The sequence below is a fragment of the Nerophis lumbriciformis genome, linkage group LG08, assembly GCF_033978685.3.
Source record: "Nerophis lumbriciformis linkage group LG08, RoL_Nlum_v2.1, whole genome shotgun sequence".
Lineage (NCBI taxonomy): Eukaryota > Metazoa > Chordata > Actinopteri > Syngnathiformes > Syngnathidae > Nerophis > Nerophis lumbriciformis.
Genome location: NC_084555.2, coordinates 19,000,005 through 19,017,545, shown reverse-complemented (window position 1 = coordinate 19,017,545; position 17,541 = coordinate 19,000,005). Strand labels below are relative to the sequence as shown.

Here is a 17,541-nt window from a genome sequence, read left to right as displayed (position 1 = left end):
CTTATATGCCTATTTTGGACCTTAAGTTAGTTTGGATGCAAAAAACTAATTTAACATACATTAGCAAACCTTTCTGACACAATTCTCAAAGGTACATGTCGCTTATGAAAGCAGTACATTAACGCTGCACGACCCAGGGGACTGTGACTTTGTCAAGGGTGCAATTTGCTATTACATTCTTAACAGTGTTGGAGCAGGAAGGGGCTAGGGGCAAGTTTGTGGTAAAAATTCATATGAAGCGTCCTGTCATTCAATAATTGATATTTTACATGTTCCTCTTCCCTTCATTCCCAGATTTGGTCCCCGGCCGCCAGCCCTGGTTATATTTGGAAACTGAGGATCCATGGAGAAACGGATACATTTAAAATGTATTCATTTAATGTTTTTTTTTAATCATATATTTATATATATATATACAAAAATTCACAAATAACTTATGGCCTTGGTAAGTTCACAGACAATTCAGTTTCTAAAGTACAGATAAAAAAGGCTCTCTTTAGACCACTGCAAAACTTAACTGAACTCACTTTAGTCTGACAAAATAAGACCATGAAAACAAAGGGGTGGGTAATTAAAACCATGCAACAATTGTACTCAGCCTGAAAAATGTTGATCTTTTTTTTCAAATCTGGATTTACCTAGTACCTTCATTGAGTTAATGTAGCCCAATACACACATCACTTAGACATGTGTTTTGTTCAACTAAATCACCTCTCTCAAAGCAAAATAATGGAATAACCAAAGATGTGTCGCTATGTACGCTACCTCAAGCATCCTGGATTGGATGTCATTCAGCCAGTGATTAAAAAAATAAACATTCTCTAATGACTTTGGCAGAACCAGCCTAAATCTCAGGTCGGCACCTCAGTTACATTAGACCATGGGAAGTCCAACTGCAGTATCTATCAGTAAATGAAACTGATGACCCGTGAACAGAATGAAACTAAACAAGGACAATGATGATTAACTTGGCTCCCTTCCATTGACATTCATTATTGACTCTACAGCCTTCATCGTTATCATTAAATAGCGATGAAGGCCATGAAGTCGCTTGTATGAGCAAGTTCAAATGGCACCCTAAGGAGAGGATGTGCGCTCATCTGGCAACTGGCTGTGTGGTGGAGCAGGTGGGTTCTGCTGCAATGGGGAAGGACCCATGAAGGGGCCATCTGGTGGAGGAGGCCGCATCGGGGGACCGTAAGATAGCAGGTGAGGAGGAGGAGGAAGTCCACCATGAGGGAAACGGGGAGGGAACATCATCCCTGGTGGAGGAGCCCACACTGGAGATTTCAAAAGATGGGAGTTAGCTTTGCACTCGTGTTTCCAAGGAGAATATGAGTGCTCACTCTGCACTCTTGGAGGTCCTCCAGGTCCCCTGGGAGGGTAAAAATCAGGAGGTCCATAGGGGGATCTTCGAGAAAAGGAACCGTCTATGGGACCCAATGGTGGTCCAGGAGGTGGTGCCGCCTCCATTCTCCGATCTGATTCAGGGGGAGTTCTTCGATCACTCCCAAAAGGCTGATGGAAAAAAATCAACATTATAAAAATCTCCTTTGTTCAAAGTTACACACATTACACACTACCTCTCTGTGATCCAATTCAGGTCTGACGCTGTTTTCTCTGTATGGGCCATCTGTAATTAATTCTTGAATAAATGAGTCTATTAAAGAATCGTACAAAAGTAGAGTAGAAAGCAAATATGTCCACCTGTCATGTCTGCGGGGTGGAAGGGTCCCAGGGGCCCAGATGCCGGAAGACCTCTTGGATGGGGAAAAGGAGGACCCGGAGGTGGCAGAGGACCCATTACTCCTGGGGGTGGACCAGGCCTCCTGTACATGGGACCACCTGGTTCATGAAACATATAGCCTGAAAAAGAGCAATCAAAATGATAGTATTAAGACATTTAGCTGAGATAGGCTCCAGCGACCCCGAAAGGGACAAGAGGTAGAAAATGAATGGATGGATGGATGGACTGAAAGTGTAAAAATCAGCTAGTGAAGTAATTTGTGAATATGTTATATTTATATGATTTGACAATCCATGTGTAAAGCGCTGTTTTAATAGCCCACAACACATAGTGGTAATGAAATTGAAACAAAAAAAATCAGCAAAAATATGAAACATTGTACAAAGAGGCACAATATATATATAAATATATGTATGTTTTTCCTACTAACTAATAATAAACAAATCTTTTTATTTTTTTTTAAATATTATGGAATGTTTTTATCCAAATAACAAAATTACAAATACTGAATCAAAGTGCTCTCCCAGCATCCTTTGCTTTTTCTCAATGTGGCTAACGGTGGAAAAAGTTTGGACACCCTTCGATTAGACACTTTTCAACTGCTACATACTTTTACAATTACCATTACTGGCAATATTTGGATATTTCTTATTGCCGAGAGCTCAAACCACTCGTAAACGTTTTGGTGTGTCTGTATGCGGATTAAAACTATGGAACAAACTGGTCTTACAACACAAGCAATGCCAAACTATTAATCGATTTAAACTATTATACAAACATGGGGTCTGGTTCAAATATAGAGATGAGGGTCTTTAATTTGACTTGCTGTTGTACTCCGTCTCAAAGTGTTAACATGTGCTCAATGTTTCCTTACCATTATTGCTATGTTGTCTATTACCATTATTGCTATGTTGTTTATTACCATTGTTGGTATATTCATTATTCCTACATTGTTGATACAAATTATTGTTACAGTGTAATAATTACTGTTACCTGTGGTAATGCCACTATGACACAACATCTGTATTATAATATTTGAACAAAGAAAGAGTGAAACTCATGTGAATAATCACTGAATGGAGAACTGGGGGTGGGATTAAATAAGTTATCTTCTTCTTCCTCTCCCTTTCAGGCAAAACTGGACAATCATGCATTACATACTATACATTACCTTTTGCACTATATTAATTTATATTATTATGTGTTGTCAACTTGTACTTCTTTATGTCATTGCCTGAAATAAATAAATAAATGAAAAAAATAAATACATAAAAAATGAATACAGTATTGATAAACAGCTTAAAGAGACAATGAGGGTTGATACGAATATGAATGCAAGAAACCATAGATGACATATACATGTAGTAAAAGTATAAGTCATTGCTTCTCTATTTTCTGCATGACCCACTTGAATTAAATTGAGAACTTGAACATAATTATTTATCCATATAACGCACTGTGTGAGTTACATTCTTTAAATACAGTATACTGATGATGAGGTAACCTTTCTTCCACAAACATCTCTTGGCCTCCGTTAGCTCTGTGCATGTGTTCCTGTTTACTTACTACTTCTACTGGGTTGAACTGACAGGTAGCCTGTTGATTAGATTGAGCACTGCTGCTACCTAGCTACAGACTTGTGTATCGTTGTAACATGAATACAAGAGTGGAGACACAAATAATGAAATTCTCCCTACTAAGAATCATCTAACGTTAAACCTCTGTGTTTAGCAGGATTTTTTTCTTTCATAGATAAATACACACCCTGAGGTGGAAGTGGCCCAGGGGGCATCGGTAGGGGTCCAGGTGGGGGTCCCCTGCGGTCTCTTTCCCATGAAGGAGAAATAGAGCCACTGTCTGAGCGTGGACCTCCACTCCGCTCCAGCTCTCCTTGGCCACTGGGGGGCTCTCCTAGAGAACGGGGCACTGGAAGAGAAACCATGACTGTAAAACAGAATATGGTGCATGGTTGAAGAGAAGGAAACATATGAGTGTAAAGAGTATCAGGAAAATATTCTAATAACAAAATGTAAGGCAGATAATCCAAAACATGTCATTTGTCACATGAACAAATATTTTAATTGCACAGTTTTGATAACTACTCATGGTAAAAGAGCATGCATGTTGTTTTTGACAAACAAAACAGTTTAATCGAAAAGCAGCAAGTTGTTCATGTCAACAAAACACGCATTTCACTTGTGAATTTCTCAAAATGTGTTGGGACAATTTTAGGTCAGCATACACCTCATTTAATATGATAAAGTTCCATATGCTACACTAGAGCACTGTTTGAAAATATTTAACCAATGAAAAATAAAAAGTAACCATTTATTAATCTATTCTTTCCAACTGGATGTTTTTGCGGTGTTATTGTCTCGCTTGGTTTGAAGTAAACCTGCAACAAACTGTATATTAGGGGATACATACCTCTGGGTGACAATCTGGCCAGAGGCCCTTCTATAAGTGTTGGAGGAGAAAGTAAAGCTCGGCTTTCAGACGCAGGTCGACCGAGAGGAGAAGAACCATATGGCAGTCTTTCAGCTGGTGAAGTAGAACAGTTTGCAAAGTTAAATAACCAGGGCGTCTTGACCGTCCATTTATAAGTTAGGGTTCAAATACTGTACTGTGTAATATTTTGTGTATGTATTTGTGTGTGTGTTGACCTCGGAAAGGTAAAGGCCTGGCCAGACTGTCCAAGGCAAAAGGATCTTTGTCGAGGGCTTCCATCTTAAACTGTGTGTCTGTAATCCTGTAAACAAACATTTTGTGTGTGATGCATGTACTAAAAAACTCAAATGAGTTCTAATGTTCTAAGAATTCCAAAAATGTATCTTGCTCTTTTAAATTCTCTGCTTACTTCTGCCTGAAGAGGGCGTTCTCTCTTTTGAAGTCTGCTAGCTCTCTATCTGCTGCCCGGGCTGCCAGCTTTAAAAAAAAGGTTACTTAGAGACATTCGTGACTTACTGTATGTACATGCAGATCAGCTTGCTATGAAAAAACGTAATGTTTGATTAGCGTTCCATTAAATTGTGTAGTTACGATGTATGCACATGTAGGTCAGCTTGCTATAAAAATTTAATGTTTGATTAGCATTCCATTAAATTGTGTAGTTACAATGTATGTACATGTAGATCAGCTTGCTATAAAACTTTAATGTTTGATTAGCATTCCATTAAATTGCGTAGTTACAATTATTATTAGGGGTGTCCAAAGCCAATATTGGTATTGGATATTGGTAGCAACTTGCATCAAGAATCTCTGATACAAGCGCTCCGATACTAGCAGTCCTGCAGCGCGTTTACTTGTTCATTGCTGGACAGCCAGTTAACAGGAAAAAGTCCTCTAATAGGCACGCAGAGTTTGGCCTTTCTTGTATTTTAGTAATTTAGAAAAGGTAAACATGGTACGTTGAAGGCTTCTATAAGCTAGAGCTACACAACAGCTAAGCACACAATAGCACAAAAGCGAGGCATACTGTAAGTGTCCTTAATTGAACAATAATGCAGTCTAAAACACATTTGTAAACACGTATAAAATAGTTAGTTGCATATTACTTACAGATTCAAACTGTCCAATTTAGAAGCATATTAAAATGTATCCATTCAACTCCCTGTGTCATGAGCTTAACTTAATTATTGTGGCCACTAGGGTTCCACCAAAAATACCAATTACCCCTCCACTTTTACTTAAGACAGTATAAGTCCATTCCAAACAGTTGATAATACAATATACAGATAATACAGTTAGTGTTTGGATTAATTGTTCACTGTTGAGAGTAATTTCACTTGATCAAGCCTTTTCTGACTATAAAATTTAAAAAAAAGTATGAATGATTCCCGCTTATATCGTAACGGATTAAGATCAGTATCGAACAATATGCAAGACAGCAATATTGGTATCGTAGCGGTAGTGAAAAGGTTGTATTGGGACACTTAAGTATTATTGCAGTTTTTTTTACCCAGTTATTGTGGGCCTTCTTCTCATGGGCTGATATCTGGGTTTGATATGACTGCTTGGTTTTCTCCAGCTCTTCCTCCATCTCCTCTGCACGAAGCCTGAAGAGACACATGCATATATATATATAGTATATACAGTACCGGTATATAAAGTATGTATGTACGTATGTACTGTATGTATAGATGTATTAAAATACATTGTGGTAGCATCTACCTGTAGTTGTTGAGTTCTTCCATGGCCAAAGCAATGTTTTTATCTGCTTTATTTAATTTTTCTTCTTTCTGCAGGCGCTCCTTTTCCTCAACTGTGAGCAACCTGCACACACATTGTGGTCTATTAAAAAATATACTTAAAATATTTAAAGTAACTTATCTGTGTGTCAGTACCTGTGTAGTTTGAGCTCATTCTCCTGGTACATTTCAGTCATAATTTGGAGTTTCTGTTGTAGTCGCTCGACCTAACACATTAAAAGCGGTATTAAAGTGAGGCAAATGAACGTGGAACGTTACAATAGCACACAGGCAGGTTGAAATGATCTACCTCGTCTGAGTAGTGCTTTGTATCTGCTTGCATAGATAATTGCTCAGTCTCCAATTCCTTAATGCTCACTAGAAAAAAAGCACAAACAGAATCATTATTGTCCCAGATATTATCTGTGCTGTTATGCATCATACATATTATATCAAGTATGGCTTTTAAAGGAGAGTCAACAGTTAAGCAAATAGTGCAGCTCTATGAGACATGCAGGCAGCTATATTAATAAGGTCATGATCCCATATGACAGTTTTGACCTTGTTTGCTATTTTCCTGCGTTTAGTATAATTTCCTCCCTTGGTGCGCTTATTGTGGTTATTCCTTGCTTTGCTGCACTTTCACTTTCTGCTCTGTTTCCTGCCAGCACACCTGTTTCCGTTAATCTAGCCTAACCTATTACAATGAAATTGACTTTTTGCCTGTACCTCGCCTTCCTCGCTTCCTGGGCTCCAAACTAACAATGTCAATATAAGAACGTAACATAATTGTTCTTTATTATCATTGACGACAAGTGCTGGCTGCTAGTTTCGCTTCGGTAGCAAAATACCCCCTGATGCCTTATTTAAAACCCACAGTCAGAAATCTTGGTTCTAAGTTCGACAATGATTTTAAATTGGAACAGCAGATTAACTCCGTTGTACGATGTAGTTTTCATCATCTAAGACTTTTAGCAAAAATTTAATCAGTTTTATCTTTTAACGACTTTGAGCAGGTAATCCATGCTTTTATTTCATCACGTTTGGATTACTGCATTTCCCTCTACGTTGGAATGAACCAGGCCTCAATCGCTCGATTGCAGTTAGTCTAAAATGCTGCTGCTCGCTTTTTAACTGGCACTAAAAAACATGAACACATTACCCCCATTTTAGCATCCTAAAAGATGCTAAAATGGTTTCACTGGCTCCAAGTTCATTTTATAATTCATTTAATTAAAAATATTGTTTGTTTTTAAATCACTTGACAGATTAGAGCCACAATATATGTCAGACTTTTTAAAAATGTACACACCCCCACAAAGTCTCAGAAGTCAGCTGATCAGTTTCTTCTTGTCGTCCCAAAAACGGTGATCGTGCATTTTCTGCTCTGGCTCCAAAACTTTGGAACAATATCCCTCTTGCTATTCGGACGGCTCTGTCTTTAGTGGGTTTTAAATCACGTCTTAAAACATATTTTTACTCTTTGATTTTAGTCCGTTTTATTTTCTTTGATGCATTTTGTGTATTTATTTTTTTATAGTTAAATGTTTATATTATAGACTCTTAGTATGTATGTCTCAACTTCTGTGCAGCACTTTGTGAAACTTTTATTGTTTTTTTGAAATGTGCTATATAAATAAAGTGGATTGGATTGGAAAATATCACTGATTGGAAAGACCAACAATAAGATGCATGTTATATATCTGGAAAAAGGATGGTTCAAATAAATCACTAACAATATAATGAATGATATGAACTTAAGATCTATTATGGATGATGATGATAGATCCCTAAATGGTACTCAACACTTACCTTCTAAATCTTCTTTAGCTTTTACTTCATCATTCAGTTTGGCAAACACTCTGTCCTTGTCTTCATCTACAGATTTGAGGTCTGCATTTAACTACATGCAAATCAAAAGATGCCATGTTAGGGTTGTATGCAAGTGTTTTACTCTTAATTAGTCATCTAAAAAGTTGCCCGCCATATATTGTATGTTAATCATCAGTAAACGTGGCAGAATGTAATTGAGTCCAGGTTATTTCTTAAATACCTTAGCAGCGTAAATAAGTTTCTGCACTTTCTGGAGATGGACTTGTGAAGAGTCTGCTTTTCCATTCTCTTCGTCTCTCCCTGGAGTCCCTTCAAGTTCAGCATCCCAAGCTTTCATTCCCAGCAGCCGATCAGTGAGAGACTAAAAAACAAATCCTTAACTGTTTAAATATGAATGATAAAATATCTATATTGGTCAATATGTGTATTGTATATATAAATGAGAAATATTTATCTTGGTCAAGATGTGAATTGTATATAATATCAAAGCAAGCACAAACCATAATACGTTCATCCTTATTGGCCACATCCTGTAGCATTCCGCTGTGGGCCATTTCACACCTCCTCATCTCCTGCTCCAGCTCACTCACTCGTTCGGCCCATCCCTCCACCTGCTGCCTTAACTGCAAATGGAACGGAGAGATAGTAAAGATTAGAGGTGGGAAAAATTATCAATTCTTCTTTGATGCATCATGATTGGATTTTGGACGATTCTGAATCTATGGACAAATGTCCAAATATGGATTATTTATGTAAGTTAAATAAAGTAATAGGTTCTAAAATACAAATCTACTGCAGACGGAGGGAGAAGGAGAGGACAAGTAATGCTAGCAGTGGCGCTAAACTAGCTTGAACAAGGTAGTGAAACAACATAATAAATGCTTTCTACACTTCAACAGCAACCGCGTTACAGCACAGAGTAACCAGCTATAAAAAAGAAATGACCGTAGCAAGAATATTAATGAGTCAAAAGAGGGAATAATATCTACACAGTGCAACAACGTTGTAAACCATAGATAGGAATGAGTAGATTGATGATATGACACAACAGACCTCTCTGAGCTGCAATTTTATGAAGTGTCTGGGCATCCCGTGGTATTAGAAGACACGTAAATTAAAACAAGGATTCCTGCTGCCCCAAATAGGGACGTTTATTAAAAAAAACCCAAAAACATCCATCACCCACTCACCGACCGACCAAAGTGGGCGCATTTCAATTTCTTACAAACACTTATTACATAGGTTGGCCAGAGGGGGAGCACTTCAAATTTGTATACATACTTGATATTTCATATGTTGACCAGAGGGGGAGCACTTTTAAAAGCGACACCATCAATTTGTAAAAATCCTTCCTTTTGCCACCCTAATTTTGACAGATTTCAACACAAATGCAAATGAGACATTGTCTTTTATATGCAATGGTTTTCCGTATTGGGACCATGAGCCTAACAGTACTTATATATATATATATATATATATATATATATATATATATATATATATATATATATATATATTAGTTCGACCGACCGAGACCTGTTAGGATCATGGTCCCAATATATATATATATATATATATATATATATATATACACACACACACACACGTGTTTTGTATTGAACCGTTTCGATATGGGGGTTCCGGTTCGGTTCGGAGGTGTACCGAACGACTTTCCACACGAACATATGAAGTAGCCGCCTAAGCTAAAGTCTTAACAAGCTGCACCGCTTCCTTCTGCCTCTGTCAGTCCTCTACACAGCACCCAGAATTGTCCCACCCACACAACCATCTGATTGGTCAGAACTATAGCGGTAACAACCAATCAGCAGTGCGTATTCAGAGCGCATGGATTCATTGCTTCTGCGGTGGAGTTTGCAGATAGGTGTTTAGCAGGTAAGCATCAGGCAGCGGACTCCCCCCAAATTATAATAAACACCTCCCAGTCAACTACTAGTAACATCACTATGAGCCCGTTGACCTTCTAGAACCATGAACTGCAGCTCAGCTCGCTTGCAGTCCTGGTTTGAGGTGAAGGCTAATTAGCTTTTAGCGTAACGTTAGCTCATTTTGCGGTGAGTGTGTGTGTGTGTGTGTTAGCTCAGCTCATTGTGCGGTGTGTGTATGCCTGTGTGATAAAAATCAATTACAGGCTTCCCAAATGCTGTAATAAATTAAGCACGATGAGTTGACTTGAAACTGTTTAATGTTGCACTTTTTATATGTAGAAGAAAAGTTTTATCATTTTATTTAATCTGAGCAACAACTTGAGGCAGTTTAATGTTGATTAACGTGGGCAGAATTATTATAGTGTTCCCAATGTTAAAAGGATAAAGCCATTGTTTACAAATTTGGTAAATAACCAAAAAATTTATATTTTGTTGTTTTCTTACTGTACCGAAAATTAACCGAACCGTGACCTCTGAACCGAGGTACGTACCGAACCGAAATTTGTGTATCATTATACCCCTAATATATATATATATATATATATATATACACACACATATATATATATATATATATATATATATATATATATATATATATATATATATATATATATATATATATACACATATATATATATACACACATGTATACATACATATAAGTATGCATGTATGTATGTAACAATTGACTATGCATAAATAATACATTTATAATCGAATCATAAATTGAATCATGGCGTGCCCATCGTAAAGATGCTACTATGCCTCTTTTTTCGATACATTATCATTTATAATAATAAAACTCTCTAATCAATTTCTACCATAAAACTTGGAAGTACATTGCCTTACCTGAGTGTTGCTCTCGAGAAGCAGTACGTTTTCTTCTCCGGCTGATTCTAGGTTCTTCTGTAGTCGGTCACTGTTCATACCGTACACTTTAAGTGTCGTATGTGACTAGTGAAGGACAGAGATACACGGCAATGAAACACAGAAATGTCGAACTTTCTAGTTTTTTTGAATGCAGCATAACAAATACCAACAAGGCCTTATCGTTTGTCGTTAAACTATCAAGTTTTTTTTAATGTAGATGAAAATGAAAACCAAGGATAATTAGTTTGTGTCCATCACCATGAATTATTAAAATCCTTAATTTATGAATGTAAGATCATTCAGAATTGTTAGAGCTCTGATAAGAATCCTTTAAATGTGTTATATAGCTGGTGTACCTGTTCATCATGTGATTGGAGCTCCTTGATTTCTTCCTCCATTGTTTTCATGCTCTCCTCGAGGAACGCTATCTATATGGACATCAAAATATAATTTGCGTTACAAAAAACACACACATTCAATTACCCTCCTGGTTGACCAGTAATGTGGTGCTTTGTAGTTGTGTAGAATACAGCTGTTAGACGGTGAAGATGTTAATGTCTGTTCCCACCTTTTTTTCCTGCTCTAGCCTGTGATCTCTTTTCTGACACAACTGATCTTTTAGTTGTTCAAGGTGTTCTTCCTGTTCAGTTTTAACATCGTTTAACTGTCGGGCTTTGATCTGGAGAAGCCAAACAATACAAATAAAAACAAGACAATATTAAGCTGTAACCTGATACACAAAAATATGTGCATTTTATTCTGACCCGTTAAAAATCTCAGTGTCATACCTCAAGATCTCTTGTCTTTTGGGTTTGGGCCAACACACCACTGTCCCTTAGTGAGTTCTCCAGCTCCTCGTACTAAAAATAAAACAGAGTAATAATCGTTAAAGCTGCAAGCAGTGTTACAGACGTAATCAGTGAGGTGTGCTGGACCAAGACGTGGAATCAGCAGGTGCACAATACAGCACTGTTGGCGTTAGTGCACTTTTTGTGTCTTTATACGCATTAAAATCAGAAAGGACGTACATTTTCCTAAGTCCGCAGATTTTTTTTTTTTTTTTACCGACCCTGCCTTCTCCGTATTTTTATTGGTCGTCTTTAAAGTAATTAACTTTCTGGTACAATTTCTTACATTTTAATTCGCCGAAAGGTTTATCAATGACAAATACTGCCTCAGTTTGCACTCTGACAACTTTACCGCAAGGGGCTGTCAAAAGAAAGACTTCTTGGTAAACACTAAGATGAGTGTAAAGTCAACCTTTTTAACTTTATCCTGTGCCATGTCGCCAGTAAATGAGTTGTTTTAGTCTTTGTGAGTCCATGGAAACTATAAATAAAAAATAAAAATCTTACAGGTGAAATGTAATTTAGAAAAAGTTGCAATGTTGACTAATAAAACAAAGCTGTTGTTTTTCTTTAAAACTGTTGTTGCTCAAAACATAATATTGAATCAAAATCAATGTGTTTATGAATTATTGACCTATACAAGGCTCTGGTTACTTCACATTAAATATTCCACTTTGAAAAATATTTTTTGTGGAAGATTTTGCATATTTTGTGTGTTTGCCATAAAAAAACAGTTCTCTTTGACAAAAAGGGCAGAAAACAAACCAACAAAAAAACAACATAAAATCATTATTTTTTTAAAACTTAGAATTGACGGATGGATCCGAAGTTAATGTAGACTCTAGAGATTTAAGCATTAAATAAATAATGTATGTATGCCCTGGCACACGATTATTAGAATTTCATGACCGAAGCAAAAACCTTTTACACTTTTATACTGAAATAAATACATCTACAACTTATTAAATAAAAATATAGAAAAACTACCGGCAACGGTAAAGTTTAGATTCATGAAGGAAAGAAGAAAGTGAATGATTGTTTATAACTGAATACATTTACGTGTGCATAAACATTTTAATTCTTTTGTAATATTTTTTTTATAAATTAAGTAACGTTTATGACAACCTTTTTCCAAAACACAATATAGAATGTGAGATATAACAGGATAATGCATACATTTATCATTATTTTTCAAAACGGTTACGAAAAGTGTGACCCCAAAAATTTACTGTGGGACCCGATTTTTATGACTTGATGGGGTCCCTGGGACCCCATTTTGAAAATTCCTAGCGCCAACACTGTACAGTATAAACTTACAAAAAAAGTGACCCTTTCAAGTCCCATTACGTGAACGTAATGTTTGTTGCATGTCCCCTTCTGACTAGGTCGCAGTGTCAAATTATAGAACCTGATAATTGGTAGCTCTCGCAGCGGGACCGTCATACACAGCAATTGTGGTCAAGATCCCAAATTTTAGAGTCAAATTATTAGTTATTTTTCCCATTTTTATCTAAATAAAAAAACATTTTTATTTGATTTAAAAAAATATCCAAATTAAAAAAATGAATTATAATCAAATGATAAGAGTTTTGTGTCATGGTGAATAACCTGATCCACAACAGCATAGGTCATTGATGATTTCTGTTTGTCCAGACATGATATACTGTATACACGTACCCAACTTTGTGTCAATTGTATGCATTGGTGGCAGCATTTTATAACTGTCTCAGTGGGGCGCTTTGTGTTTCAAGGCAAATAGCTAGCAAAGCCACCACCAACATATTTAAACAGAAACTCAGTGAAGACCAACAAATTTACCAACCTCTTGTTGACATTTACTGAGAGTCTCAAGGACTTTACACTTCTCGTCAAGCTGTTGTGCAACCTGCACAGCCATCCACTGCTCTTTACCTGGAAAATAAAAGTTACAGGCGAATACTTGCGTACTTAAAAAATACATATATGATGAGACCTTTGATGTACAAAACAATTTAAGAATGTGGCAACTTACGTTGATACATTCTGCTTTTGACCTGCGAAAAAAAATACATTTTGTTACAAAACCAAATTTGACATTCCAAAGACCAGTATGTACAGTATATATTTTTCAGGTGCATCTTGGCAGTATATTGAGTCTCAATGTGCTTGTATTTTTATTACCGTAAATTGCTTTTTCTCCCCTACACCTTCCTTTCTTTCCACACAGGAAGTGAACTCAATTTTTTAAAGATGTAAAAGTAATAGGGTGAATTAATTACACTTGTGCCCCAAACAATGTGAAAAGGAAACATCTGGAACGCTCACTTGTGCAACAAGAATGAAAGCAACGCAGGAAAATCTAAAATCAGCCATTTCAGACCACTGCAAGAGGGAAAACCATCTAATGAACTGGAAGGCAGCCAAGGTCATTAGAATGGAAAGCAACAAATTCCATCAGTGGATCAAAGAGGCGGTTGAAATCAGTAAGCGGGCCCCAAAGACTGTCAACAGGGATGAAGGAGCCTACCAAATATCCCACACCTGGGACACAGTCCTGCAGGACCGCCACCGGCCGTTTGGCAGACATCCAGACGACAGGTGGCGCCCCGCCCTACCCCCGGCGCACACCAGGGGACTCTGCCATCCCACCACTTCAGGTGGGATAGAACAAGCCATATAACACGTCACAGATGAAGTCACGCTAACATCACGTGACACCTCTGATGAAGGCTGCAGAAGCAAGATAGTCGAAACTTGTCAGGTACAAAACTTTACCTTACTAGCCTATATAAATCAACCACTTATAAATACACATTAGTAGGCTAAATTAACCTCTTCAACATAGTAGTACATCTATTTGACCCATTACCTTCCTGCTTGGCACTCAGCATCAAGGGTTGGAATTGGGGTTTAAATCACCATAAATGATTCCCGGATGCGGCCACCGCTGCTGCTCACTGCTCCCCTCACCTCCCAGGGGGTGATCAAGGGTGATGGGTCAAATGCAGAGAATAATTTCGCCACACCTAGTGTGTGTGTGACAATCATTGGTACTTTAACTTTAACTTTTTGGTTCTGTGACAGCGCTCCTAACTCAAAATACTTTTCAATCAACATCTCCCATTGAAATTAATTGAAATCTATTAATAAACTTGCCCATAATAAAAACACACTTTTAGATGGGAAATATTGTATAAAAACAATACAATATAATGTACTGTACTAATAACTGCAGTAGTTTTATGAAGTAATGTAGTAATAATAATGTACAGCATTGATGAGTGGACTTCTACGGTATCTCCTTCTGTTTCAAACACACCATCTGCAGCTTTTCCATATTTTCAAGGATAAAAGCCGCCATTTAGATATTTTAACATTCTTGGTTGGCGTTATCGACTCACCAAACTGCTTCACTATAGTGCCGACTAGCACTGATACGCTCAAATTGCTTCCCCAAGTTGGCAACATGCTCTGTCAGGATTTTTGATGATTATTTTTGTAATTCAATGAATATCATTCGCTCCTTCTTTTCAGCACTGTCCTTCACACTCACTTTTTCATTCCCCTGGTTGGAAAACAAAATTGGCTATTTTTAGATGTAAGCTAATGCTAACCAGTAAGATAGGATGTTTTGGTCAGATCTTACAGGTTTCACTGTGGCATTTGCTATGCCAATTAATGGCGGGGATGCTTGTAACTCAAATGTTTCTTGTTGTGTAATGCACAACACTGCGTTAGAACACCAATCTGTACTGACTGAAAAACATGAACAATCAATGTCGGTAAAGTATTAGCCCACATTTCATTTTTGTTTGTACACAGCTAGCCAGACAGTGTATGTACTGTAGTTGTAATAACATGCATGACGTGCTGCGTGTATCATGATCAATATTAAGGGTGACTCTCTCGATGGACAGTTGTCTGTTTGGTCCAGCTGGCCAGTGACCTTTTTTCAGTTTAATCATGGGTAAGTAGCCATTTATGTCAAAATAGCTTGGCTTCAAGTTCCACATTTGCAGCTTCGAGTCAATTTCACCTCACTCTATCGGCTTTTGTCTGCTCCAATGTTTCACCCTCTTCTTCATGCTCGCTTCTAGAAGCAGTGTTAATCCTTTGTTCATTCAGCTTCAAAAAGATAAGGTTGTGAATCCTTATCTGCCCAAAAATAGTCGTCTTCGTTGTTTGTTACCAAGTCTGCCATTAATTTGAACCCACATAAGCGTTTTTATATCCGGAAGTAGGAACACACTGCGTGGAAGAAGTCACTCCCGGAAATAATTAAAATTAAGTTAAAGTTAAAGTACCAATGATTGTCACACACACACTAGGTGTGGTGAAATTTGTCCTCTGCATTTGACCCATTCCCTTGTTCACCCTCTGGGAGGTGAGGGGAGCAGTGGGCAGCAGCGGCGGCCGTGCCCGGGAATCATTTTTGGTGATTTAACCCCCAATTCCAACCCTTGATGCTGAGTGCCAAGCAGGGAGGCAATTGGTCCCATTTTTATAGTCTTAGGTATGACTCGGCCGTTGGTTTGAACTCACAACCTTCCAGTCTCAGCGCGGACACTAACCACAAGGCCACTGAGCAGGTTACATGTACTTGCTCTAATTTGATCGTCGGCCAAACGGTGTGTGTCTCGGAAGCAATTTTGGGCGAATAAAAATATACACGCAGTGTTATGTTTTGCGGCTTTTTTTTCATGGTGGAGGGGGCAAAATTACTTCTTCTGTTCCAGAAGGTCATGCCTCTTTATTAAACATGTGCGTTTTTATTCTATCCATACACTGTAAAAAATATTGCCGACCAATACCCGAATAAACATCAACATTATTGTTATGCCAAACACTGTGATTACAATTGTGTGCGTGTGTGTGCGCGTGCGTGTGTGTTGTATACTCACAGAGCTGTAACATCTACAACTGAACAATAACAGTACCATCAGCCCCAGAAAACTGGAGATGACAACTGGCTCCCATGGGACCCCGTACAGGTCAGGTCCGGGTCTCATGTCATCAGGAAGTGATGATACAACCTGGAGAAGTATAATACTTTTTCAATATGGGCTCAGAAATTGTTATTTTTTTCCTTAAAAAATAAAAACTTTGTGTACCGTAATATAAAGTATTTGAGTTAAATATGAGTTAACTACTCATGCAATCTTTTGTTGAGGAAATTTGGCATTTAAAGCATAGAAGCTATTAAATAGACTGCACTGTACATTAATACTCAAATACTAAAATTATGACATTGTATTACATTGTATTATCTGAAAATGTGGTAAGGTTTTATTTAACAGATACTGAAAGATTTGAACTGAATCAAATCCTCACCGACCTAAATCAATCACAAACCGATCTCACAAAGTTTGCTTACATGGCAAATATTCAAAAGGATACTAAATAGTGAAATTATAACGTGAGAAGCTAACTATTATTAATCAATCACGTCTGTGACGATTTATATACACAAACGGCAACATTTAATAACCACGCAAGTTTTTGACAGCTGGCTTGAAGCACTTATATTTCATAATAATGCTATAAAAGACAGGAAAATAACAATACTACACAAATACGTTGTAAATACAGAGCTAGTTTAAATGACAACAATTTGTCAGCAGTGGTGCTAGCAGGGAATGCTAACCAAACCTGCCACATAACGTACATCCTTTACTTTCCCCACGGTGACACTGTAGTAAGTCTCTATCGTCGACTCGTAGTCCACCGCTCTGTCTAAACTTTCACTCGAAGGGTGGTGCTCCATCTTTCAATTCGGTCATTTGGTTTGTATCTAGTAAATATCAACCATTAAAGCTGCCATTAGAAGTAGCCGGGTAAGTGGTTGAGCAGCATTATATCCACAGTCCTCCACAGTAGACTGCACCAGCCTGTACGTCAAGCGGGGGAATTTATCAACATGTATTACCGCTCTCATAAATTAAAACGGCTTCAGACGGCTACAACTCATGAATTATAAACTTTTATACATTTAATGTTCACAAAAATAGTCCCATACATATATGCATGATTTTAAACACTCACGACGACGACAAAGACGCCGTGTCCCCTACATTTGTAAATGGTTGATTCCAACGACACCAATTGTGAAATGCCACACTGGCATAACC

At 37.6% G+C, this 17,541-nt stretch overlaps 1 protein-coding gene across 1 annotated transcript in view; it reads right to left on the bottom strand.

Annotated features, from left to right (window-relative positions):
• Positions 1-360: 360 nt before the first annotated feature.
• Positions 361-17,541, bottom strand: part of mia2 (MIA SH3 domain ER export factor 2) — a 29,003-nt gene continuing 11,822 nt past the window's right edge. Inside the window, exons 7-28 of the mRNA XM_061968404.1 lie at positions 16,315-16,446; positions 13,446-13,467; positions 13,257-13,345; positions 11,375-11,446; positions 11,155-11,265; positions 10,943-11,014; positions 10,566-10,670; positions 8,268-8,390; positions 7,988-8,128; positions 7,747-7,837; positions 6,245-6,312; positions 6,091-6,161; positions 5,918-6,019; positions 5,706-5,802; positions 4,605-4,672; positions 4,411-4,496; positions 4,175-4,288; positions 3,512-3,673; positions 1,708-1,866; positions 1,584-1,633; positions 1,347-1,518; positions 361-1,280 (exon numbers count right to left, since the gene is read on the bottom strand). Of these exons, the coding sequence (XP_061824388.1) occupies positions 1,078-1,280; positions 1,347-1,518; positions 1,584-1,633; positions 1,708-1,866; positions 3,512-3,673; positions 4,175-4,288; positions 4,411-4,496; positions 4,605-4,672; positions 5,706-5,802; positions 5,918-6,019; positions 6,091-6,161; positions 6,245-6,312; positions 7,747-7,837; positions 7,988-8,128; positions 8,268-8,390; positions 10,566-10,670; positions 10,943-11,014; positions 11,155-11,265; positions 11,375-11,446; positions 13,257-13,345; positions 13,446-13,467; positions 16,315-16,446 (2,310 nt within the window). The 3' untranslated portion in view covers positions 361-1,077. The remainder of the gene's footprint in view (positions 1,281-1,346; positions 1,519-1,583; positions 1,634-1,707; positions 1,867-3,511; positions 3,674-4,174; positions 4,289-4,410; positions 4,497-4,604; positions 4,673-5,705; positions 5,803-5,917; positions 6,020-6,090; positions 6,162-6,244; positions 6,313-7,746; positions 7,838-7,987; positions 8,129-8,267; positions 8,391-10,565; positions 10,671-10,942; positions 11,015-11,154; positions 11,266-11,374; positions 11,447-13,256; positions 13,346-13,445; positions 13,468-16,314; positions 16,447-17,541) is intronic.